This window comes from Hylaeus volcanicus, chromosome 6 (genome assembly GCF_026283585.1).
Source record: "Hylaeus volcanicus isolate JK05 chromosome 6, UHH_iyHylVolc1.0_haploid, whole genome shotgun sequence".
NCBI lineage: Eukaryota > Metazoa > Arthropoda > Insecta > Hymenoptera > Colletidae > Hylaeus > Hylaeus volcanicus.
The window spans coordinates 22952300-22978122 of NC_071981.1; the positions used below are offsets into that span (position 1 = coordinate 22952300).

The window sequence follows — 25823 nt, forward strand, 5'->3', positions numbered from 1 at the left end:
GATAACGAACACTTTGATAATTAAAATGTGACGTGAAAATTTGATTTTGTCTGTAGGTACTATTTTATCGTGTCTATAGGAGGTTCGTTGACGGTTTCTTACGGAACTAGAATACCATATTTAATACTTAATCTGTCAGCAGTTAAAACGTTATTATAACGTATCACAAACACTTCTATACAGGGTGTCCCAAAAATGTTGTTACACCTTGAAAGAGGTGGTTCGGGAGGTGATTTGAAACAACTTTTTCCTTAGCGAAAATGTTGTTCGAGGCTTCGTTGAGGAGATATTAACGGAAAACACTGACCAATCGGAGCGCGAGTAGGTCGATGGAGCGCTCGCGGTAGCCTATGAACGCGGCCGCTTAGCACATAGCCTTCGCTACCGCGGTCGCTCCAACGGTATCCGCGCGCTCTGATTGGTCAGTGTTTTCCGTTAATATCTCCTCAACGAAGCCTCGGACAACATTTTCGCTAAGGAAAAAGTTGTTTCAAATCACCCCCCGAACCACCCCTTTCAAGGTGTTACAACATTTTTGGGACACCCTGTATACATTTGTGCTGAAAAATAATAAACTTTTCGATTTCTTGTACGAAGCATTCTGTCTAAATTCAAGAATATTTTTTTATTTTTTAGTTGGCTCTTGATGGACGTGCATTCCCTCGATATAACATCGTTAGCGACAAAATGCGATAAATTGATGCAAATATCAAGGTTCGTGCAATGATCGAAGTAACTAATCCAATGAACCTCACTTACAGTCTATTCTCGGTAGCTACGATTAATACTTTAATTGTTGCAAGAAGGAGAGGCTGAAAGTTATCGCAAGTATCGAGGTCCATGCAATGATCGAGGTAACCAATTCAATAATATGTAAATCCTATTTGCTTAGCTTATGTCAAGTACTAATCGTTACTAGTTGCACATGCAACGGACGAGGACTCGATGCAATTATTAAGGTTCTGTCGCGCATTTAACGTTAAAAGGAAATTTTGCCCATCTCTGGTGTAGGTGGAACAAGTAAATGGCTGTTTATGTTCCATTGCACGTTTCAATGACTAGATGCGATCTCGTGACTAGCACTACCTGGTAGAGTAAGTTACACAAGTTTGTCGTAATTCTTATGGTTTAAAAAGCAATTCATTACACATCAGCTAATACATAATATAAAAGAATGATACTTATGCTTACGAATATCACGGTCCCATTTTCGAATCTTTCTCTCGCGCGCGCGCGCGTTCTCTTAATCCTTTACGAAGGCACTGTTAAACAATCGATAACACACAAACGGGGTAAGAAAAGTTGATCGCTCGAAAAGATTATACTGGTTGCCACGGTATTCTTTTACGTAAATACAGATTCGGGTTCGTTAGACGGGGCTTTGGAACCTTTCGGAACAGACCTTTTGGAACGTATCGCGCAAGAATACTTTTACGATTCGAGAAGTAATTATTTGTTTTTAACCGACTTCGAAAAGGAGGTTACTCTATTCGACGTGTATACTTTTTTTTTTTCATCAGTTTGTGGTGACGTCGATGTTTACTCCCGAGCTCGAAGACCAAAGTCAAGGACCAGACGAGAGGGGAAGCAGTTCTCAAATCGTCAGAGTACCCTTGCAAACGCCTGACATGTTTTACGAGCAACCACTCTGGCAAGTTCGGTTCGTTTCTACGTATACAGATAGCACTATCCGTGTCTGAAATTAATATTCGCAGGTATATTGTAAAAAAATACAAGTTCCTCGCGGTGTTATCTATCACAAGCTGATAATTTATTTCCATATCGTGTAAAATAGAGATTGTGTAGTTGAAAAATACTGTTAAATCAACGTGGCTGACAATAATGCGTGCTTATCACTAATTACGGTTAACGATTAACATTATCCATTTAAACGATCGATCGAAATATTGGCAACACTATCACTGGCCAATTAAACGGTCACGTTTTAATTAGCCGATCGTCGATCTCGAAACACCGTTATCATCCGCACAGGACCGAATCGCGAAAGGATTTTCGCGTGATTCGTACTTTTTAAATGCGTCCTTGCGAATTAAAATCGTTGTTCCGAGAGGTATAAGTTCACCAGACAAGCTGACAAATGAAAATTTACGAATAGAAGCGAGCCGAAGATGACCAATCGCGCTCTCGTGTTAAAAACGTAACGAATATTTTCTCTATATTTTAAACGAAGGGGAACCCCAGCTATAGTTTATTTTAAAAGCACCCTGTACGATTAAGTAGTCATCGTCCTTCCTAGATTTAATTTTATAATCGAATTTATAATTACTTAGACGCTTGGCTCGTAGAAGAATTTGAAAAATCAATTTGAAAACGTACCCTGTTAAAATAAGGGCACCAGTAGTAGGACACCTCTAAGGTTGTTGTGTAGTAAATCACTGGACTAGACAACGACGTTGTTTTATCTGATCACATAAAAGCGCAGACTATGAAAAACACAGTCCTCGAGTTGCAGAATCCTTCCTTTAGCATCTTCAAAGTAATTGGAAGACGTTTCAAGAGAAGAATGGGATAACATTTCATTGGAAGGTATTCGATGGCTACGTTAAGGCTGATTGTGTCTCAATGCGGTATCAATAAAAGAATGTAGGGTACTCCACAGGTGTTCGCGTTACTTTGTCCACGTGGAAAGCTTCGGAATGAATCAACCGTGTAAGTCGAGGATTTAATGCGTTGATTAAAATAACGAAAGTTGCATTAGTTGACGGTTTTTTGTTTCAGGAGACGCGGTAAACACCGGGGAAAGCGCTAGGAAAGTAGCACCGCATGTTTTGCGGGACTTACTCTTTAATTCAGCGATTAAACGATAACAGAAGTAATTGGCCATCTCGATTTGGAGCATCAAGCCGCGTACACGCATTGGAAAAATAATCTGTCATTTCTCTGTATCATACGCGACGGTGGGACCTTTTCTCCGGGTTGTATTTCGTTAGAAATAGCTAACGCTAACAATTCCGACGTCTCTTTCCTCGAGAAGCGTCGACTACTGGTGCGATTACTTTATCATTAAAAATATCGATTCCTCTCACGATTCCTACGCGGAACGTTCGACTAGTATTGCACAAATATCAATTAAACGCTGGTAACGAAACCCAGCTTCAACGAAAACACGTATACCGATACGCGTTGTTAATTTTATTTCTGAAACGCGTCGTATCGATTGTAAATGGAACAATCGCATAGAACTTGGTAAAGATGAAGAACCTATCGGTAGGATAGTCAGGCTAGATTAGAACCAGAGTTGGGCAACCATCGCTTCTGTAATAATCGCTCATACGGAGATTAATCAGTAATCGTGTCGGATCACGAGGTAGAAGTGTTCGTGTAAAATAACGTTAAAGGTTTGGTGTATCGGTTAAAAGAGGGGGAGAACGTCCATCTTACTCTGAAAGAAAACTAAATCATATATACGGTTGTTTAACGCACACATATCTTTTTACTAGTAACCTGTAAACATAAATGAATGATTTATAATTGTTCAGAGCTGATTAATCCTCGGTGATCACGATCGTGGACTGTATTTTACCCAATGCTGGCGAAGAACGTCCTCGAAGTGTCTCCGACGCGCCATTGTCGAGCTGCGAAGGACGAACGAAATTCGTGACACCGCGTTACAGGAAGTTGAACGTTATGCGAATTCTAACAACGAGTACAGACATCCACGCATCGACGCGATCATTGCAGACGATGGGAGCGATACCGAATCTATCCTATCGATACCGATCAGACAAGCTCTATTACACCTTTAAGGGCACGTTTGGGCACTGTTACAGGCTCCTTCGACGACGCGATATTACCATCGTAGAGTAGAAGTCGGTCCAATTGCCCGTTACCCTTCGTCGCGATAAACGAGCGACAGTGTCATCCAGGTTTTTATAGTCGTGGACGTCGATGGAGCTGCGACGTCACTCGCGATCTTTGCTCAGGTCCGATGGCAGGTCACAGGTGGACGTCGTCGATGTGGTCGATGTCGTCGTCGTCGTTGGCGATCGCGGCGACGGCGACACGTTCATCCTGGAGGTTACTGGAAGCGACAAACCCGCGGCACTCATCGCTACGTTCAGTGGTATCGTGATGAACGGTTGATTACTCTGCGTCGAGTTTACCGGGGCTACCGTGCCTGCGAAACAATGCCAAAAACCTCTACTCGGGGAAACAGGAAGGATCGGGACTTTGCACGGGAACGTTTCGATCTCTCTAAACGTGCGAGCCGTATCGTTCTCTCTGTGAACCCCCGTTTAGTATCGGAAAGACCGAAGCGCATGGGATGATTCCAGGGATCGCGGTTTCTCACCTCCTTCTTGAGAGATTTGCACCGGTTGACCGTTTTGCCCGATACCGAGTAGAACTCCTGGACTAGGCGAGTAAATCACCGTCTGCGGCATCTGGTACATTATACCTGCGAACAATCATCGACGATGCTTTCAGAAAAAGGATAAATCGGTCTGCAGCAGCCACATAGAACTCGTCGTACCGTTGATCGCGTACGCAATCGATCAGGGAATAAGTTCTAGCGAATATTACGACCTTCGGAACTAAATGCCACGATTTAATCATAAGTAAGTTGTTACTTTAAAATTCAATCACGGTAGAAATTTTCAAGAGTATTAATCTGGCAGTCAACGCGCAGTCAACATTAATAGAATGCGAATAGAATAATTTACGAATAATCTACTAAAATCGATCTTAACGTTTTCAGGCATCCAAAACCTCGAAGCTTTCGAAGCAACGTCCAAACGTACAACAACCGATAGCTCGTTCACGCCAGCGACATTCTCATCCTCCAAACACCGCGAAACAATTCAATCGGACCAAACTGCATAATTCAACGCGACGACAAGCGTAATTACAATTCGTACAAATAATTCGACCGACTCGAAACGGTTTCATCCGCGTATAATTATCTCGCGTAAATATCGCGAAAATCGTTCCCGCTTTCAGCGGTACTAACGAGCTGAAAAATGAATCCTTCGCGGGTCTCGCTGTTCCTCTTTCGCCGACCAGCGGTCGACGAATCCATTATGCGAAAGCGTCGTGCGATTACCAAAAACGAGTGGGAAGAGAAAAAATGAAAGAGAAGTCCGCCGTAGCAATTGAAACTGAGTCGAGGGGTAAGATCGTCCAGTCGATATCAACGCGTCGAGTTATCAAAATTCCGACAGAGACAGTTTGCCGCGGGGAACAATGGAAAGGCGAAAAAGAAAGAAAAGAAAAAAAAAAAAGAAACGTACGTCATGGCTGCGGATCGGTAAGTCGGATGGCATCCACTCCATATATTAGCATCGATATTTATGTGTACACCTGCATCGGAGCGCGGCTTTCGACCGGATCTTACTTCCCAGTTAGGCATCGCGTCGTTGTCTTAGTTTGGTCATCGCGGCCCGTACAACTCCTTATGTACTCCCCTACACGGATAACCTCGTCATCGCTCGCACACTTTTCGCATTTTAAGTGTCCTCTTTCCTTTATCTTCTCCCTCCCTTTCGCCGTTGGTTCTCGCTCGCTCGTACGCATCATACGCGCTGCTACACCACTCTGATACCATTCTCTCGTTTTCTACGCTTCTCTGTCTACCGACCTACCTGACTGATTGGATTGCACACGTTTGCCCGCTTGGCTACCTACGGCTCTAACGATTTTCCACGACGGCTTTTACCGCTCGCTGCCTAGGTCTCGCCGTACTCTTTGGCACACCCACGAGCAAATTTGCTAATTACCCCTATTGCGTGGCTCCCATTGTTTTTTTAATTTAATCGCCGACCGCCACAACTTTTCGTCTCGATTAACGATTCATTATCTTATCCATAACCAGCGTTTCTTACTCTCGAACTTCTACAAATTCTATTTTGTCGAGAATCCCACGCGCAGAGTCTAATTTCATAGGCTCTGACGAACCTAAATTTTATTAGATCGATCTACACGCTAAAGAGATAGAGCTACAGTTTAGATCCGAATAAACGTAGCGAGTCTACAAAGAAATTTACGCAGAAGCAAACAATGTTGCGTGTGAACACATTCCAGAGAAGGTTTCATTGCAGGCATCGCTTGCTGGGACTATGAAAGGGAAGTGCGAACACATGTGTCCTGCTCGGTTTCTTTGGGGGAATATATATAGACGTTAAACTCTGTAACTCGTGTATATATAGAAACCAAAGGCAGTGGGCATAATACTTTGCAGGTGATAATCTCGTACAGAAACATCGTATTAGACTACGCGTATGGGTCGATACAAAGAAGTAACCGTGATCTTGTCGAGACATCGGCATTCAACGCGAGACTACTAATCATGAAAAATTGCGTTGGATGCTATCCAACGAGAACAACCAGACGATTCTTTAATGCCTTACAGAGCTCCCATTTCACGTTTAGGTCGCGAGAAGGTGGGTGATCTGCGAGAAAAAGATCATGGAAGTAAAAGAAAAAAACTTATCAAGTTACTCTTACCAAGTAAGCAAGTACTCTATTATCCATATACCGATTGCCACACAGGAAATGGTTACCCGAGGCTCACTCTAATTCTCTAAAGAAGCGATTGCAGTCGCGACAGATACCCGTCAAACTGTCAGGAACCTTGCAGGACAATTTGGCACATTGCTATGACAGTTCCCTGACAGTTAAGGGAAATTGACGAAGTCGAAAAGCTCGAAAAGCGAACGTTAAGGAGAATCCAAAGTCCTCGACTTGTAAATCATCGTTTCAACGCCATTTTATCGAGGCCAATCGAGCCAATCTCCGCAACAATCCTCAACGCAACATTTCTCGCGAAATGTATAATATACGATAACAGTCGTCGATTTGCTCACCGATACGTTCACGAAGCATCGGAGTTTACGTCAAAAATGAATTTCCATCCCGAGAAGGCAACGTTGGCCCATAGCTGGTGTTATTCATTAAATCTTCCTGAAACGGGGTGAAACCGTCGCCAGGATATCCTGCAGTTCTACAACTAGAATTGTTTTACCGAAAATTGAGACAGAATCAGCCAGCATTGTCTCACAGAAAAGGATCTATCCTTCTTCGCATGCCAGGCCTCGAGTTTCACGTTACAATTATACATCGCGAATCGGAGCGACGGAAAGATAAAATTGACGCGATGGCTAGTCGCTTTCTTGTATTTTTTTAGTAGATGCTCGTAAAAAGATTTTTTAAATAGGCGTTCCTTGGAGCGCCTTCGAGCTAGAAATTCACAATTTTTATCGCCCCTATCCTCAAAGTAGAGCTTTACCGCGATAAAAGCAATTCGTGGTCCTTGGAGCGTAGAGTTCACTTAAACGTTTCGGTGAATTAGAATTTATATAAAATGTCGCAGACTCGAACGTTTCCCGAATTCAATCGTTTCGATGCTCTCAAAGAATTACACATTATTACACTTCCAACGGTGGGTACTCGTTACGTTTTTTGGTAACGTTTGCTCGCGTAACCAAAAAACTTGGACTCCTTCGTTGCTTTCCTTATTTTATTTGGCTGATGCGAAAGTAGCGAGAATTTCCATTGTTTCTTCCGACACACTTACCCGAGTGGTTCTTTGGGAGATCCTTCGAAACGGGAGAATCGCCATCGCTTGTGTCTCCGTCGCTTTCATTGGCACAGACGTCCGATCTAGGTGAAGTACCGTCTTCCTAAAACAGTGCAGAGATACTGTTCGTCAACGGAGGAAGTGGAAACTTTATATAACAAAAGTACATCTATCAATGAATAGGAGAAAAAAACTTTCTTACGTTCTTCTCATAATATTTAACCAATTACAAAGCCAAACCAGTATCAATTACTTCGACGATTTTCCTCGCTATTCAAGATGTACGTAAACATTGTACAGAAGCAAAAATTTGAACTCGCATTTTTCGTTTGAAATGAGTCGTCTGAGAAGGTTTAGACGGACGTCGCCTCATTTCAGGTTCTACTGTACATTTTGGGACATCCTGTATTTATACAACTATGTTCGTTTTATATTTATATGTTGCGCAATCGACGCACAAAGTACGCGATTTCCATATTTGCTATTCGAAAGTGTCTTCCATCTACGGGCAATTTCCAAGAACTACGTAATAATTACGAGCCTGAGCATCACCGTGGACGAAAGATCGTCGAACGAAAAAACGCGATAACTATTTACGTTTCCATACGTTCATTTGTCTGCTAATTTTCTCGGACGTTAACGACGCGCGCATTCTTAGGCATTGCCGGCGTATTCCGATACGAGAGAGTACGTTCAATCAAATTTACAAGCTACCCGTATGAATCAGATTTTAATTGCATCCGCATATATGTATTAGGTAGAACGTGTCGCGTCGATACGAAATTTATGAATCATGCTTGGCAAGGTTTCTGCTTCATTATCGCCTCTGCAAATGACTATTCTCAACGGCGTGTCGAGATACAATCTGGAGGCAACAATCGTCGCCGTTAAAATTGTCAAGTTGAATGAAACGACTGGACATATTTCTCGAAACTTGGGAACCGCTTGGGGACCTTTGTTCATTTCTCCACTTCTCACTACGGTGAGCGGATTTAAACACTTTATTTTTCTTAGCTTGGTATTGAAACAACATTTAATTAAGAATTAAAATAAAATTGATTCTTTGCAATAATTTTCAGACGCAACGCGATGGATGCGCCGAATGATAAAACGTATCAACTCGAGGATATACCAGTGCTCAAAGGTCGAACTATCCACGAAACGGGCAATCGGCCTGGCTGTTCGTCTAAGGCTTAGGATTGGTCAAAGCGGTAGCAGTTTTGCTCTCGAGTCGGCGCGAAGGGAAGCGTAACGTCATAAGTGATATACAATGATGTAGTACACCTGTATCGGATCATAAATTCCAGACCCTTTAACGAGTCGCTGGCAGAAAACAAGGCAGAAGAGAGGAGCGCATTACGCGTCGAGGCTGGTAAATCGGTGGATAACGCCTCGGTAATAATATCGGCGAGCCAATCAAACGGGCAACTAACCAATCAATCAACGGGAGTCTAGCAACCAACTAACCCAAGCAACGAAACAACCAACGAACCAACTTGCCTACCTAAGCTACCTAGGAGGGAGAGATGCGCGAGCTTGTTCGCGCACCATATATGGCCATCAGCGCGCGGCCTGAACTCGTGCTGCGCTTCCACCGGAGATTCTCACAAATTTACGCAGGGCTATGTGTTTCCCCGGGTGACTTTCTCTCCCCCAGGTCTGGCAGCCACCACCGGATACTTTTTTCCCTGGGCGAACCGTCGCGTCGCGGAAACCTATGCGTTATACATGCATTTCGACTCCCTCGTTAGGACGCGTACACATGTCGCGAGGGGACCGAGGATCGCGTATGCATCGAGAGAAAGCAAATCGCGTCCCGCTCAGACCGCTACCAGAGATTAGGAAGGCAGCTCGTCTTTCGATGGATCACGCGGCTACTCCGGTGGCGAGCGATCCTCTCGTTACCAAACCATCGATTTCATGCGAGAGGCGTACCATCCACGGGGACCGCGAAGGACCCTCTTCTTATGGAAAAGCGATCCTGGTCGATTTGTTTCCTGGCTTTCGAGTGCGTTGTCATTTTTCTTTTTGCTTTCTTGGATTTTATGGAACATAGGGGAGCACAAGTATCGCTATTCAAGTATGTCGCGTCTCCAGATGTTAAAGAACTTCTTGAAAATGTTGAAGAAATGATCGCAAGGCTGCGAATTTTCAAAGTATTATCAAACTTATCTAACAGTCGATTAACAATTGTATTTACAATTTCACAGGACGCTGTCCACGCATCCAAAACCGATGCTCCCGTGCACGTCCATCACAGGAGGAAGAAAAGCAAAACGAAGCGTTCTTCGACCTGGAGGGGCAGAGAGAGCAAGAAAGAGGAGCTTCCGCGAAGCTCGAATCGTTTCCACGTCGCAAGCTTGGCTCTGGCCGAGATGGGCAAAATTGTATTCCAATAAAAACCCCGTATAGTGATTTATTAGCGACGTTTATTCGATTGAACAGTTATACAGATCAGTTTTTACCCGTTCAACGCGCGGTGCTGCGGTTGGACTGGTACCGTGTACCGCCTAAAAATCGTACGGGGTCTTCGGCGTACCTGCAAGACTTCGTAAAGAACTTCTGGGCAATATTGTATTTATGCGATCCGTCGGCATCGGTATTATAATACGAGTTTTATCGTCGATCCATATGGTTATCTCGTCGGTATTTATTTACCATAATGGAACGAATCAAAATGAAATCAAAATGGAATCAAAACGAAACGTAAAAGACTCTTTCTTTTAGAATGTACAGATCGATATCTCGGGAAATTCCATTTATAACGTTTAATTTTTCTTTCAGAAGAAGAAGAAACAAGGGCTACCGTGATCTTTACTGTAATTACTCGTTAATGTCAACGATCCAACAAGTCCCGGGTGCCATGAACGTCGACGTAGTTGAAGCGCGCGTGTTCGTAAAGGATTTCCGAAAGCACGGAGGGCTGCGAAAGCGGCCCTTGTCCTGCAGAGGCAGGCGTTGTCGACAATCACTTCCGAGTCGCATTTGTACCCCCCATTACCACGGGTGTGTATAGAAGGCGCGACAAAAACCGGCATTCCTGATTCTTAAGTTGGACTCTATATAAGTATCTGCCATCGCGAACATTGCCTGTATATGGCGACAACCAGGCTTTGACAAAGGTGACCGTATATGGTATTCTGCTTCCACCTTCCATACCTTCTCTCTCTCTAGCTCTCTCCCCGCCATCTTTCTCTTTCCCTTCCCTTACAGCCCTCCTCTCCCACCTGTCTTCTTTGCCATTCTCTCTATCGCCCTGGCAGACTTCTTGCTACCGTTGTCCTCGTCGCTTCCTCGTGTCCGATCCATCGGGGTGCCTCCTCGACGAAATGCATCATAATCGTTAAGTCGTTAGATCGTAAATCATGGCTTGGAACCCCCGTCGCAATCGATATCTCCCCCCCTCGTCCCTAAGAACCCACCAAATCGCGACAGAGAAAAAGGGAGGTTCAAACAGTATCACGGATCCTACAGGGGGCGTTGTTGTTTTCTCGGTACGATCTTGTTCGGTGAACAGGGAGCAACCTCGCTTTTCTTCGATTTTTTTCCCCTGCTTTTAATTGCGATTTAGGTAGCGTTGTAACCTTATGTTTTAGGGGATGCCAAGGATGAAGTTCTTGCGGACTTTAACCGAGAGACGGTTCGGTAAAGAAGATCGCGGATCAAGTGGCGTGCCCTTGTTTGGCCAATGAGAGCAATTCTGGTCGAACGAAATTGAATTTCATCGTTTCGATTGTCTTCGAGAATCAAATTACGTGTGCACAGGATGCGAGAAACTTTAATATACGCGAACTTCGAAATATAATTTTATTCGATCGGAAACAATAGCTCTCGTTGATCGAAATAAGAAACGCTTCCTTCGAATTTATGTATACCGAAGGCAAGCAAGAACTAGAGCTAACTTGCGTGAGAAACGAAATGATTCTCGACTAGAATTTCTAAATACACGCGAATCGCGGATAGAAACTGTGTACTGTGCGCTAATCGAGAAATCAGACCTACCTTGCGAATCACGCTGAAAAGATGAATGGCAAAGTGGATTGGCTGTTGGATCGGTGTCTTATTTTCAAGCGATTCATTGTTTACAATAGCAAGTCGCAGCGTTAACGGGATTATTATTTAATCTTGCAACTCGACGCATATCGGAAGGTTCTAGTTCTTACAATATTATCGTTTCCATATAAATTACTTAGCGTACCAGGGAATGCGATCGTTGCACCATCAAGAAAATTGTATTTGCCGTTTCGTTGATCGTTCTCCAACGTCAATTACAAAAATGTAGAATTCTGGGTCGAGCTCTTTCGCTTTTTCGAAGCGATAGAATTTCTTTGAATAAAGAAAAAAAAAACGGCAGCTTCGACGGGTCATTGATCTTGCTCGTTTCGGTTTCGACGTTAACTATACATACAACGAAACAGTTCTCCAACTGCGTGAAATAACAAGTTTCTCTTTCGGTTGGTTTTAACCCTTTGCGCTTGATTTAAACATCAAGTTCTGTATTTCTGTAAAATTGAATTTATCCTCCGATTTCACTGTACAGATCCATTTTCACATAGTTCCAAAGCTTTCGAAACAACAAGAACTTCGTAAAAACTTTCTGTCACGATTATCGAACTAATTAAAACTCAATATAAACAAAGACTGTTGCCTCCCAGTAGCGATCAAGAGACGCCTCTCGACCGCAAAGGGTTAATTTTCGATTGGACGAATCGCGAGAGAAGCGTGTTCCCGCACAGACGACAAGTAAAAGCTTCGATACGATCTCGGCGATAGCTGCTATATCGGAACGAAATCCGACGTCGTTAGAGGATAAATTCCTTAAAATTCCACGGTTTTTTTGTTTGTCGTTGTTCAACAACGCGCTAACTACGCGAACCAGTAAACGGTTAATTCCTTCGTCGAAGGAGCACGGTTTCATTATTCTCCTCGACGCAACTAATTTAAACGTTTCACGCGAAACTGTTACCCAATCGAATTCCTTCCTTTTCGTTTGTGTATCTCTGACGCGTCGCGGGACAGGGGTGGCGAATCTTTTCGTACGAGAATTAACGAAACGTTAATAAGAAAACGAACGCGTCCCGTGGAAATTAATGAAAAATATCGAGTATCAAAGTTGTTATGTTTGTTACAGGTTCGTCAGCCCTGTCCCAAACACGTTCGTCGTAGCTACGATTGCATGCCGAGAAGACCAAAAAAGATGAATAATGAAAGAAAAATCGGAACGGTATCTTCACTACACAACAGGTGGGTGTTCTCTACCTACCTGTTCGTGAACAACTGGCACCTCGTACCAACAGTGTTGGAGCGTTCGGTAATATTCGGCTAAGTGTGTACGAGATGACAAAAGTACAGTCGTGTTTGGGACCGTATCATTAATGAACGATAATATATATACGTACGTGTAATATAAATATTATCACAGTATTTTACAGTACACTATTTACACATGTGATACATACTAAGGCACGCCAGCCGTACATTCGTGATTACCGTTTAGGATTATAATATCGTTAATTAATATGTATATATATATATTTATATACACACACATATATATATATATAAATATTATTTGTACTTTGTGCGTCGATGGGAGAAACAAAATTACATTTTCGTTGCATATTTCCATTCGGGTTCGATCCTCCCTTACTTTTACGCCTGATCGATACTTTCTCTCTCTTCGCTTCCACGTGTAACGTGTCTATCTATTTATTCTATCTATCTACCTGTTTCTTTTTTTGTCAATATTAAGCGATACAAACAAAAATCAACAACACACAACACATTTATAACATACACACACACACACACACACACACTTAAAGCATGCATAATGTGATGATCTAGGGAGACGGAAGTCGGTTTTCTCTACTTGAGGATTATTTCAGTTGGATAACGAGGACAGGGACCGTGGAGAAGGAGGAAGAGGGGAAAGTCGTGGGAATTAAATTAAATTAGAAAAAAAAAAAAAAATGGTATCTTTAAATACTAACTACTTAATCTACGAATAGAGAAAATAAAAACAAACAAATACTACACATGCCACTTTCAGTACAAACACAATACGGAACAATGTACGATGCACAACAATATATAGTTATATGTATGTATATAAATATATATATGTTTCAATGCGCAACAATGCCAAGCGTGCACCGCCGGATCTACTGGCTCGGACTCGCACCCACGTACTACGATTTCTCGTTTCTTCGTCGGCTTTTTTTGCCACAGGGAAAGGCGGAACGCCTCGACCTGAACGACATGAGTATTAAAAAGGATGCCTCGAGTAAGGATCACTCGCAGGGAGGGAAAATGGGAAACGGATGCTTCGATTTTTCCTTCGTTCCTGCCTTCGAATCCTACGGACGAGGTACGATCGTTACGATTAAATACAATTGGGCCTGGAATCGGGACGAACCAAATCGCCGACGCGTTCGCTAAATAAACTCGTTCCGAACGCGAGGCTTTACGGAAAATAAAATCTGTATCGAGTTCGCTACGTGCTTGTATACGCACCGTCCAAAATATTTAGAGGATCGGTTACGTAAAAGTAGAGAATGTGAAAAAGTATTCGACGTTTTCGGATCTGGTATTTAGACCCGAGTATCGCGAACCGATACGTGTTTTCTGAATAATTTTAGAATCGTCTATCTACTTTAGCGAACCATCGACTTTAGAGTATTTCGTTTTTGTTGGACATTTTTTTTTTCATCCAGTTAAGAATTTTGCCCATCGTTTCGGTTTCCATCTATCTCGAACAGTGCCTGGACGAATTAATAGTCTTGTACTAACAAACCTATGAGTCACTGTATGTTACAGTATATTCGGTGTAGCAACGTTTTTAGCGAACGCCTAACTTCTATATATCACGTCGGAGCCTTCGAAGCATTCGTCGGTCGTCCAACTATTTTAAGCTGATCTGCCGAATTCAACGCGTAAGTGGAATCAGTCTACTTGATATCGTTAATATAATCAACGTTTTGACTAAAACAGCGGCCCACGGAGATTTGGTTCGACCCAGTTCCTCTTAAGTATCGTTGCTCGGCGTCGATCGATCAACTTACAACGTATATACAGGTCTTTAAATAAATAAGAAAGATTCCATCGCCGTAAGGGTATTATAAATACGATTCGAGTAAACAAGAAAAACCGGGACACGTGTACGAATATAAAATACACGGCTCCACCAGTAATTCATCACATGAGTCACTACCCTAAGTTACGATTTAGAACTGCCCCCCCTCCCCCCTCCCCCAACACCTCTGTGCGCGTTTAACGAACAGAGTTTCTCGCACGCATCTTCCAAAGAGTTATCCAAAAAGAACCCGAGGATTTCATTTTTTAACAACAACTTGTAATGCAGAAATTCGGATGTATGCCGACTGTGCGTTTTATTAAAAAATAAAATCGTACAGCTCCTCTCGAGAAACTCCGTGTTTCTTAAAGAAGCGAGACTCGAACGAGCACGTCGCCACGCGATCCCTACGGTACCAGTAGAAAAAGTCTTTGGACTTCCATTTAACGTACAGATCCAGCCATTGCTCCCCGAATCCTCGTTATCCATTCCCCTCGGATCCTACGGGTTTCCTTCGTTTCCTTCCTTTTCCTATATTTTTAGAATTTCGAAGAACAACAACAAACGAGCAACAACCAGAGTCGATCGAAGTTGTAGAATCTACGACGACAGTGCATGACGGAGACATATATATATATCCTGTACAACGAGCATAATAGGTTTCCTATTAGATTCTAGCCCCTTCCTGCAATTCTATTTACACCTTTCGAGCTGAAGAAGCTCCATCGTTCGACCACGCTAACTTGAGAACGTCGAATCGAGTGTTTCAACTTTGAACCAACATTTTTTGTAACAAAAGTTTTAATTACTCCCTGCAGATAAAACATCGCGAATGATCGACGAAGGTGACGATCCCGCTTGGAGAAACTAATCGATCACCTTCATTCCTAACTACGAACGGGAACCATGGACGTAAATCTCGTATACGTTACAGTACGCGTCGACTGGACTAGATTTATACGTTGGAAACGAAGGGCTGCAACGTTTCCTTGCGCTCTAATCAGTTTTCTTTGAAAACACTGTTGCACCGAACAAGCGTCGCTCGATTACCGCCGATGAAGAAGTCTGCCTAGGTTGAAATCGTACAAGTGAGGTGAATTTTACATTTTTTTTTTAAGAAAACTATCCGAGTCGGCGATTTCAAACTTTGTCCGTATACTTATTTATGTTTACGCTAGGTAATTATTTCTCTTAGTTCTTGTACGTACAATACCGTCCGAAAACTAGGCAGACCGTCGACGTCTCTTTTCGAGCCAATCGTACATCCGGAACGCGCATTGTGGGACACGAATGACTTTCGTTTGCGTATCGAGTACCGAAACCTGCTATGTTAAGTACCGTCGACCCCATCCTAAAGATGACAGGTGTCCGTGGTCTCTACTCGCGCAATATCGTCGAAAGAAAAGTTAATTGCTCGGGCTCTCTTCGCTCGACATCGTCCCGATCGTCGTAGCACGATTTCTTGTCCCCACGATTTCACTTCGTCGATTAATTTAACCCTCTCGTTGCAATCGGCCGGTCAAAGTCGCTCGCCGTGTCGGGGCTTGCAGACTATCAGATCGATCGCTGGGCGCGTTAAAGAACAAAGGGCCAATTTATTTCGACAAACACCGTAACGCGCGAACCATCCAGAATATCAATCCAGCGTTTAAGCTAACGTTGCTCGCGGTTCACGAATTGCTCCGTTTGCCTGCGGTCACGACAAGAAAATAACCGTACTTCCATCGACACCGGATGCTATGCGCCTCATCGAGAATTTCGATATTCACCGTCCGGAAAAGAAAGTCGGATGTCGTCCAGGAACTTCCTCTCGTCGCGCTGATTCTATATTCAGCCTGCGCGACGCACGGCTTTACGTCCACCACGATAACGAGACATTCGAGAATTACAATTACCCGTAACGCCGAGCGTCCATCTTCCGAAACGTCTTGGAAGACCGACAGAGACTAACGACACCGTTAAAAGATCTCTCAGTGTTTCTTAGAAACTTCTAACCTTCAACGATCAACTACCGATCGTCGTAAAATCCTGACAAAGCTTTTCCCAAAATTCTCGTCGCTAAATCTGAATCATTTCCAGGTGCATTATCTCCAGGAAAGGATGGCTAGAAGATCCCGCGTGCCTAACGCCTAGCGTCCCCTGGAGAGTATAATAACTGTACAAAACAAAACTCTCGAGTGGACAGCTGGCATTAAACCGCGACAATGCGAATGTCCTGAATAACAAAAACAATCAAGTTCTCCAGTGGAACAACGAAACCAGTCGAACCGTCTATGCACCGAGGACACGAAGAATCTACAACACGTTCAAGAAACACTCGCGCAGCATCTCCATTCAGACCTGAGTGTCCAGAGTTCGCGTCTAGAGTTCACCGGAAGTTAGTCTAGCCCTGACGATTGTAACAACGACGCAAACCTGATGAGAACAACGTGTGCGCCGATGGTAGAGATGAGGGATCGAGAGATCAGGCGTTACCTCCTTGTTGCGTGAATTTTGTTTGATTATTTGGAATAATCTGACCTGTTAAGAATCTAAACTCCTTCCAACGATGATTCTTCCATCCCCCATATCTACCTACAGCGCGACCAACGGAATCTTATCGGGACTTCTGATCCACGAGTATCTGAAAGAAGCGCGTGAGAACATTTGAGAGCTTTGGATCGATATTCAAGACCGCGAAAGTGCGATGAGTGGTTCAGGTCGTGCTCTGTTTGATATGGCCAGGGACTGGGGTATTTATGAATACTATTATAAATATTATAATACTTTATAAATACTACGCTCAGAGAATTACGAAACCCTCTACCGCATAATTTCTCCTACAAATTAAACCGAATAACACGAAGAAGATGAGAACAGTCTTCGAAAACTTCAGTCCCTTAGCCATGCGAAACAAAGTTCGTCGATACCTACGGAATTCTGTCTCGATCCAAAGACTCCCGAATCCTTTGCACTCCAGACAATTTCGCTGTAGACAGTATCGCGCGATAGACAATTATCCAGAGCCTCGTAACACCTAAGGACCCAGAGGTATACCTAGAGGTACACCTAGAGGTACACCTAGTACCGCGAAGGTCCGCGTATCCTCTGGACTGCAAAGAAATCGAATTCGCTGCGCGCCGTCAGGTCCTAAGCGAGCTACAGCTGGGGTTCTCCTCGAGTGGATCACGGATACCGACATGGCAACCACCAGGCGGTAGGACGCGCGGGGGCGTCCGGGACGTGGAATGAGCCAAGCGACAAGCTGGTGCTCGTTCGAGTGGGGTAGTACTACCGTTGGGGATGCGAGTGCGACATGTGGGGATGATAGGCAGCGTGGTGGGGCGGCAGGGGCGAGGGACAGGACTGCTGATAGGGGCCTGCGGCCAGCATGGGACCCGGACTGGAGCACGGTACGAGGTGCGAGCTCGGCGAGGCCGCGTGTGCATGCGCGATCAGGTGCGCGTGCTGCGCGTGCGAGGGTGGCGCGTGCTGCGAACCCGGCGGCGGTGGCGGTGGCGGATGACCCGGTGGCCCTCCGGTTGGCCCGCCGCCAGGATAACCGCCGTGCAGCGAGCCACCGTGCGGCGAGCCGTACACCAGTTGCCTTACTTTCTGCTCGTCGTCGGCTATGTTGTAGGTCAGTTCGGTCTCCTCGAACCCGGTCGCGGACATCCTTTGATCCCCCGAGGAGCCCGAGGTGGGCGGATCGGGGCTGTTCAGGCACGTCTGGATCAACGCCTTGCCCGCCTCGCTGGTTATCATCGGCTGGAGCTTTCGCGTGGCGAACGTGTACACGTGGCCCGTCTCGCTGGCCACCAGCAGCATCACCTGCGTGCCCGTCAACGTCGACAGCTCGTACGCCTGCGAACACGGTCAACCATTAATTAGGAGTGTCTCGCGTGCCTTCGCTTCCTCTTTTTCGAAGAGGCAACATTCGTTTGTATATAGAGGGTAATCTCCGAAACTAACGAACCTCTCAACAAGTCTCAAATCGAGATAAAAAGTTTCGTACAACCGAAACGCTCCAGACTCGATCACTGTTACTCGAATGCTTCGAGCATCGCGACAGAGACTCTGTCTTCGTACCCATTATAACTATCGACGCTATCACGGTAGCTGTTTGCTACAATTATCCGATCGAGCTCGCATTTAAAATAGGCATTTATGAAGATTACTCTGCCAGTAAATCGTTGTCGTCAGAACAAAGTCTAATATCGCGTATCGCGTCAGGGAGTTACGAAGCTCGAAGACTGACTCGTCGCTCGTAACTCCTTCGAAGCCTACGAGCTCTCCCTCGCGATCGACTATCCTATAGTAACTACAGCCCTTTCTCTGCTCCTAGGACGGGACTATCTCTGCTCGGGCTCTGTTTACTCGCACGTACGGTACCAACAAAATATGGAAACCACCTGTTGCATGGTGACCCATATTTCGAATCGCTAAGCTCAAATTGCTGACTAGCGGTGTTCGCGAAACTTGGCCAGCTAACCGATATATAAATACGCGAGGATTCGTTCGTCTTTTTAATTCCACTCGCGATCAAACGAAGAAGAGAATCGTCGTAAGAATCATCGTTAGAATCATCGAAGATCCAAAGGTGTGCGCGACGAATCAGTCGCGGAATAACGACGGGAACTTTTCAACGAATCGACAACCGCTTTCTATCCATGGCCTGGAGCAGCCTGGATCGATTTGTCGATAAGACGCTGGACCTTCGAATGCTCCCACCAGGCAAGTTTTATTCGATAGATGTATCGTCTAATAATTCGTATTACACATCGTGCCACTTAACGCGATACACATAAGACAATTTAGAACAAAATTTTTCCACGCGAGTCTCTGTTTTTGAAGATTCGTTCGGCATATTACCTATTTCAATTGATCTTAACTTAGAAGTATAGAAGCCATTGCGAGTAGAAGTAGCCAGTTACGAATAAACGCGTTAGCCAAGTCATACTTAATCAATCTGAAATTTAAACATCGAGAAATAAGATGTTCGTGCGTTCGCATAGGCAAAGCGTTTTAGTTCCACCTACGCGAGCTCGGGTATCCAAGTTTACACGTTTCGAATCCTTTCTTTGTTATCTACAGGAATTTGAAAAAAGAATCCCAACGGAAAAAGAAAGACGAAGACATTCTTATGCAGATATAGACCGAGCAATATCGTTTCCACCTACGCGAGCTCAGGTATCTAGGTTTATTATAAGTATTATTATAATGTTAAGACCAAGTTGAACGAAGATCAAGTTAAAGTTCTACTTTGAAAGCACTGTACTCGGTTACTCGATACGTAGCCATCGATGTTAGAGTGCCAATTAATTATTTAAAGAAGAAATACTAAATACTAAATACCAGGTCATCAACATTTCTTTGCGCCTTAAGCGCAGTCACGACGAATCGAGTAAGAATACGTTATCGTAATTGTGAGACGAATGACTCATGGGACATCCAAGTTGAATCAATGGAAAACGCAGAAATTTATGATGATCGTTCTTTTTGGCATTTAGCTTAGTCTTTGATCAGATCTAATTAACCGGAATACAGCGTTCTAAACGATAACGGATAAAAGATTGGTACAGTAAACATTTTGAAGATTATCGCTTCCAATTTAAAATCTCTCGAGTCCAATGATTGAAACTAGGAGAGATAGATTAGGGGCGGTGAAAGGGAATAAAAGAGTCGTCGGCTCGTTCAGGGGGAGGCGATACGCTGCCAGAAACGTGTATTAACGGGGATAGAAGCGAATAGTATGATATACAAAGTGTTCCCCTGAAGAAGTGGCGCAAGATCATGTTTACCAGGGAAATCCGAGTCTATTTTCTGAGTCACAACCTGTTACAGTCGCGCTGTATCAAAACAATATCAAAACGTAAGCTATGGAATAGTTTCTAACATTATTCAGCGTTTAAAGGTGATTATGAAACGTTCCATTATCCTATCCGACCGATATCGAATAACGACTCGAGCTGTTTTTATTTTTCACAGTTTTTTTTGTCTTTTAGAATTAACGTGTCACTTGCACCGAACGAGTACAAATAGTAGAAGTGCCGTGATTCCGTTGCTTCGATCCAGTGTAACAATTGTCACTTGTAACGCAAGAATAGTCAGCTGTTTAGAACACGAGCGTCTCGTAAACAAATTATGCTTTCGAGAACGATACCGTTTAACGACCAAGCGATAACTGCGTTTTCGCGAAAGTGCGCTTTTACGCTGACGGACAGAATTACGAGGAGTAATCATTAATCCAACTGTTTAAACATCGAACATAGACTCGGAAGATCGTCGAATATGTTACGCGACGCGCAAGTTTTCGTAAACCGAGACTCGGATTTTGAAACTCGCGCGAACGCTACGTACATAATGTCCTAAAAAAAAAGAAATTGTATCTTGAACCATAAATTTACAGGTCCTTGAAGAACGAAAGTAATGCTCGTCAGACCTGTAAACATCCAACGCCTATCAGGCGCGCGTGATTTATTCAGAACTTAATAGAGCACATTTATGCAAATAGTTGCCGCCTGCGCAGCTATTAACGCGAGATTTTTATAAATAATTAATTCGACGCGCGCCAGGGAAAAACTAGGTTTCCATTTGCGCTCGAGACATCGTTCCTTTAATGACATAACAATTATAAATACAACGCGAATAGAATTCGTTCCTTTTCTAGCGAGCGCCCGAACGTTTACGCGTAGACGCGTTTTAGATTTAGTTGGAATCTACGTTTTGAAATTCGAGTAGCTACCGGGAAATGGGAACGGTACGTCTGCGACGTAGAAACGAACAAACGTAACGAAATATCGCGAAGACATTGTCTTTGCGATGTTAAACGCTTATGGCCTACGGAAATTATTTACGGTATTTCCTGTATTTTTAACCGTCTCTTCGTTGGTTGTGTTCCCTCGAAAAACTTGGGGAACATTTACGAAACGAAATTTTCGATAAGCGAAGCGTAACTTTCTTTAACGTTGTCGACAAAAATTCAAGCGTAACTTAACATTGGTGTTTGCCATAGCATGCCGTTGTTTATTACAAGATTAACTTTAATCTTCGTTTCTCCAATGCCGTTGTAAAGCAATTTTGTCAGTTTCGTGTCAAAACATAGCTAATTATAGAGACCCGTCTTTAGAAAAGGGGAACAATCTATCTTTGGTTTTCTAAATTCGTATGAAAGATGCAATTTCCCTTAGGTTCTTCTACAGATTCAGCTTAGACGGGGTTTCGGATCGAATAAACACCCACGGGACAATCGAACGTCCGTTAAAAATGGTAAATGTTAAACGGCAGTGTTAAATCCCGCTACTATATCGTATTTACTACTACATCGATGTTGAAAAATAGAAAAAATAGTATAACATACAAGGTGTTCTTCTGAAAAAATAGCACAGAAACATACAAACTTCTGAGTTATAGTATGAGTATATAGTATGAGTATGAGATTATAGAGTATATAATTCCGAATTATAGTATGAGTATACATATATTGCTACAGCTACACCCTACGAATTCGTCGATCTACTCGGCTATCTCGAAACTTAGCCAATCCTAATCATCGTGACAATTTCCGGTGACGAAAGCACGTCGTACAACTTGTTTCTGCTGGGTGTATTTTCATCCTAAATACACGGATAAGTTACACGACGTGCGAATCCGTAGCGAGCGCACAGTTGTCACTCGTAAATTGCGCGCTCGTAGAAGCCTGCGCGCATCCATCATGCACAGCGTGTTTCATCCGTTTTATTCGAGTGGCGCCTGTTAATTTTCGTCGAAAACTATGAACTATTTCATTTATTCGATAATCCGACGGATATCTTCGTTCTTGTGTGCATTTAAAAAAAAAAAAAAAAATCCCAATTTCATGTATTAGGTTGTCCGAAAAGTTTCTTTCGCTTTATTAATAAGTGATACATGCACGATATTTTATGTTTTATGTTACATTACTGAATTGTGCACGATTCATTTTGCTCCTATACTGTTACAACATGAATACCTATGAAATTAGATTGTCCATTTATATAAACACGACCACATAAAATAATTGAGCGCAACTCGCGAAAGAAACTTTCGGGGCAACCTAATGTGTTACGTTCGTATAATGTGACCAGGAAACTGTGGGACCTTTTTCTTGCGACCGATTTGTTCTTCGTTTAAAAAGGTATCGAAATGTATTTTACCATTTCACGATCCGAAGCTTCGTTATGAAGATACGAGCAATTAAATTTCGCTAATGTAACTACCGACGCGCGCCATTTGTATTCCAAGTCAGCTGATCGCGTGACTGCGTGCGCGGATACTCGCTCGGGAGAAGCACGTGTTCAGGCGTTCGCGCGCGTAGTAACCAACTTTTTTTATATATCGCTAACGAAACCTTGTCTCGCAAAATGGAAAAGGACTTTTCGATACTAATATATTAGGTTGTCCAGAAAGTTCGTGGCAATTTTTAAGAAAACTTCAAACGCACATTTGAATTGTAATATACATTTATTTATATGTATATTTATTGAATTACATAGGTACTATTTTGTTCCACAATCTTTCCACCTTTTAAGGGATATATATATATATTATTTGTTTTCAGCCATTTCGACATATTCAGACCTGCACCACCTATCAAAAATCGACATAGGCTTTCCGGACAACCCAATAACTACGGTAAATAAATAATAAATGTATTTTTTTAAGGTTCCATAATTCTTGAGGCGGGGGTGATCGTCCCCGCCCCTTCTACCACTGCCAACACAATTAATGTATTCAACAACGGTTAGAAGAGTAAAATGGATCGTTACACGGCATTTAAAACTCTATCAGGAGGATGCGATGTTTGGATAAAGAAGAACGCGCAAAACGCGAAGGATAACGTTACGGATAACGGTTACCGTTTGGTGGTCATAAGCAGAACTTACTCGCCGCATCTTCTTAAACTTTGAACGACAGTATACCCACAGCAGAAATGTACTCTAAACGAGTCGAAGAAGTGCGTTTAAATGTAACAAAAAAAAAAAAATAATCTATGTCAACAAACAGATGGAAACTGATTTATCATTACTAGAACGCTGTTATTACAACTAAAAACTGACGAATATTAACGAATATTACTCTGTAGCTCGAGAGTAAGGAAAGCACATTCTCAAAGAGACTGTACTCGACGGTAATTCGAGCAATAATAATAAAGGCGGTGTTTCGTGCGCACCAATCGAGTACGTGTCACATTTTGAAACCGGCTTTTCGAACGCACTGTAACACGTTTCGTGTGCAAGGAGGCACTTTACGGTCGCACAAGAATCGATCGCGACGATCGATCGTCGATACCGATGTTCGACACATTTTTATGCAGCGGCGTCGCTAAGGGCTTACACTGGGTGGACACCAAATGACTATCCATAAAATTCGTGTGTATCGTGAAAAGGAACATTTATTTTCCGTGGTTATGACATAATTCGAACTCGTTGATTGCAAGACCCTCTAGGTAAGTGTCACTAAAACTACTCGCACGTGCGAGTCGTTCCCCGTCGATAGGGTTAATTTTGGCAGTTGCTCGTGTCGCTACTGCCATTACAATGCGGAACGATGCAGAAATTACGAATTTACGGGTAAGATGAGAAAATATTTCTAAGGATTCCATACTGTTAGGAGAACAGGATCATAGGAGTGACGTTAGGGGTGACAACCGGCGGTAATCCTAGCGATTCCACTGCTTCTGCATGTATAAAAAAAAAATAGACTGACAGGTTTGGCCAGATACAAACCTTCTTCATGATCCCGGTTTTCCTTTTGGAGAAGGTCGTATACCTTCGGAGCTTATTGTCGATGTACTCCATCTTAATCTTGACCCGTCCTTTGGTTTTCTTGCCGTTCGATGGGGGTGACTTTTTCGGTTGGCCCAAACTCGTGAATGACTCCTCGAGATTGTCGGGTACACACTCCGCAGACATCGACATGCCTTGCTGTTGCGAAAGCGCTTGCCGTGCGTTGCTGTCATCGTAACATACGTCCGAGGTGGTCCTCTTGATACCCCTCTGAACGGGTCCCACACCGGCGTTCGGTGCGCCTGCAGCAGCCGCCGCGGCCATCATGGTGGCGCCACCGCGGCTTATTTGAGAAGTTGTAAGCTGGGAGGTGGACGGTCGGCCGTACATTTCCGAGCCAGCGTCGCTGCCTATCATCCCCATGCTGTACCCAAGACTTGCGTACCGACTATCTCTTCCGCCGCTAGGGTTGTCCATCACGGACTCGCACACATTTATTCCCTTTCCCTCGGCCCTTCTCCGCCACAGAATCGCGAAAAGTCGGCGCAATGTTTCCCACGTGATCGACCATCTAGAGGAACACGGGACAACAACGCGCACTGCACGAGCGCTCCCCGCGAACTGAATGCGCGCAGAGTATCGTAACTTGACCTACGTGCTAACGCGGTGCCTCCGTACGTTGCGGCGCAACTTCTACCCCCACCAACGACCAGCCACGCGGTGAAAAAGTAGTCCGCTAGTTCCGTGCCGCGTTTACCACGGAACGATTTTTGATAATTTCGATATGAAAAAATCGAGGGTCTCCCAGTGGTCCACGATTCGACGACGAACGGCTTTCGAGCGACTTCGATATTCCGAAATTCACGGCGAAAAGATGACGCGGAGTGGTACAGGAATCGACGAGAGGGCGTCCCCGGCTGCCATATTTAGAAGTAGACGTTACCATATTAGGGAAAGTTTGCCAAATATGGTGAACAGAGGTGGTCCTTCCTTTTCAAATGATCACTCGGCGCGCCGCGACAAAACACCAATCCAACTGACAGTAGCGCTTCCTGCACGCCTCTCCTCCCCCTCTTCTCTTTTACCGGTATGTCCTTCCTATTTCTACGTGCCTGCTAAAACATAAGGCTGATAAGCGGCTCTCTGTGTAGGGCCGCTATTTCTTGCACCGCGTACGAGCTTTCCGTGCTTTCGTCAACCTTTGTTTACGTTTAGATCGACCGATGCACGTTGCAGTTTCGTTGAACGCAACCTGATCGCGAAGCTGGCAACGTTGTCGCAGAATTTTCCTGGTACTAGTTTTGGAACGTATCAAATTATCTCGACTCCTCGAAAATCCGAAACCTCTAAATCAAAATTTCAACGTTGCGTGGGTAAAAGGATGGGAGTTTGTTACAGTTACGTTACGCCGGGCTATCGTTTATGCTTATGTTAGTTAGAGCATCGATTAGGATGCTGCTCTCGATCCTGGTGAATGCCCGTTCAACGT

The 25823-nt window shown here is 43.8% G+C and overlaps 1 protein-coding gene and 1 long non-coding RNA gene across 2 annotated transcripts; one reads left to right on the forward strand and one right to left on the reverse strand.

Annotated features, from left to right (window-relative positions):
• Positions 1-1664: 1664 nt before the first annotated feature.
• Positions 1665-24978, reverse strand: LOC128878851 (serum response factor homolog). The gene is made up of 5 exons (XM_054127426.1): positions 24335-24978; positions 18201-18452; positions 7532-7637; positions 4313-4417; positions 1665-4138 (listed from the first exon to the last, which is right to left on the reverse strand). Exons 1-5 carry the CDS (start codon positions 24809-24811, stop codon positions 3924-3926), a joined length of 1155 nt encoding a protein of 384 aa, XP_053983401.1. The 5' UTR covers positions 24812-24978; the 3' UTR covers positions 1665-3923.
• On the forward strand, positions 7647-17882 carry LOC128878854 (uncharacterized). Its single transcript, XR_008457514.1, has 3 exons — positions 7647-8516; positions 8614-9542; positions 9745-17882. It is a non-coding gene; the product is annotated as an uncharacterized LOC128878854 (long non-coding RNA).
• Positions 24979-25823: the final 845 nt, after the last annotated feature.

What these genes read in the sequence shown, in the direction of transcription:
- LOC128878851 (XM_054127426.1), bottom strand. Translation starts at nt 24,811, where the DNA reads ATGGACAACCCTAGCGGCGGAAGAGATAGTCGGTACGCAAGTCTTGGG. An exon ending in TAGCCGACGACGAGCAGAAA is followed by an intron (nt 7,638 to 18,200) that starts GTAAGGCAACTG and finishes GCACTGTTTTAG; the next exon opens with GAAGACGGTACTTCACCTAG. An exon ending in GCAAATCTCTCAAGAAGGAG is followed by an intron (nt 4,139 to 4,312) that starts GTGAGAAACCGC and finishes ATTGTTTCGCAG; the next exon opens with GCACGGTAGCCCCGGTAAAC.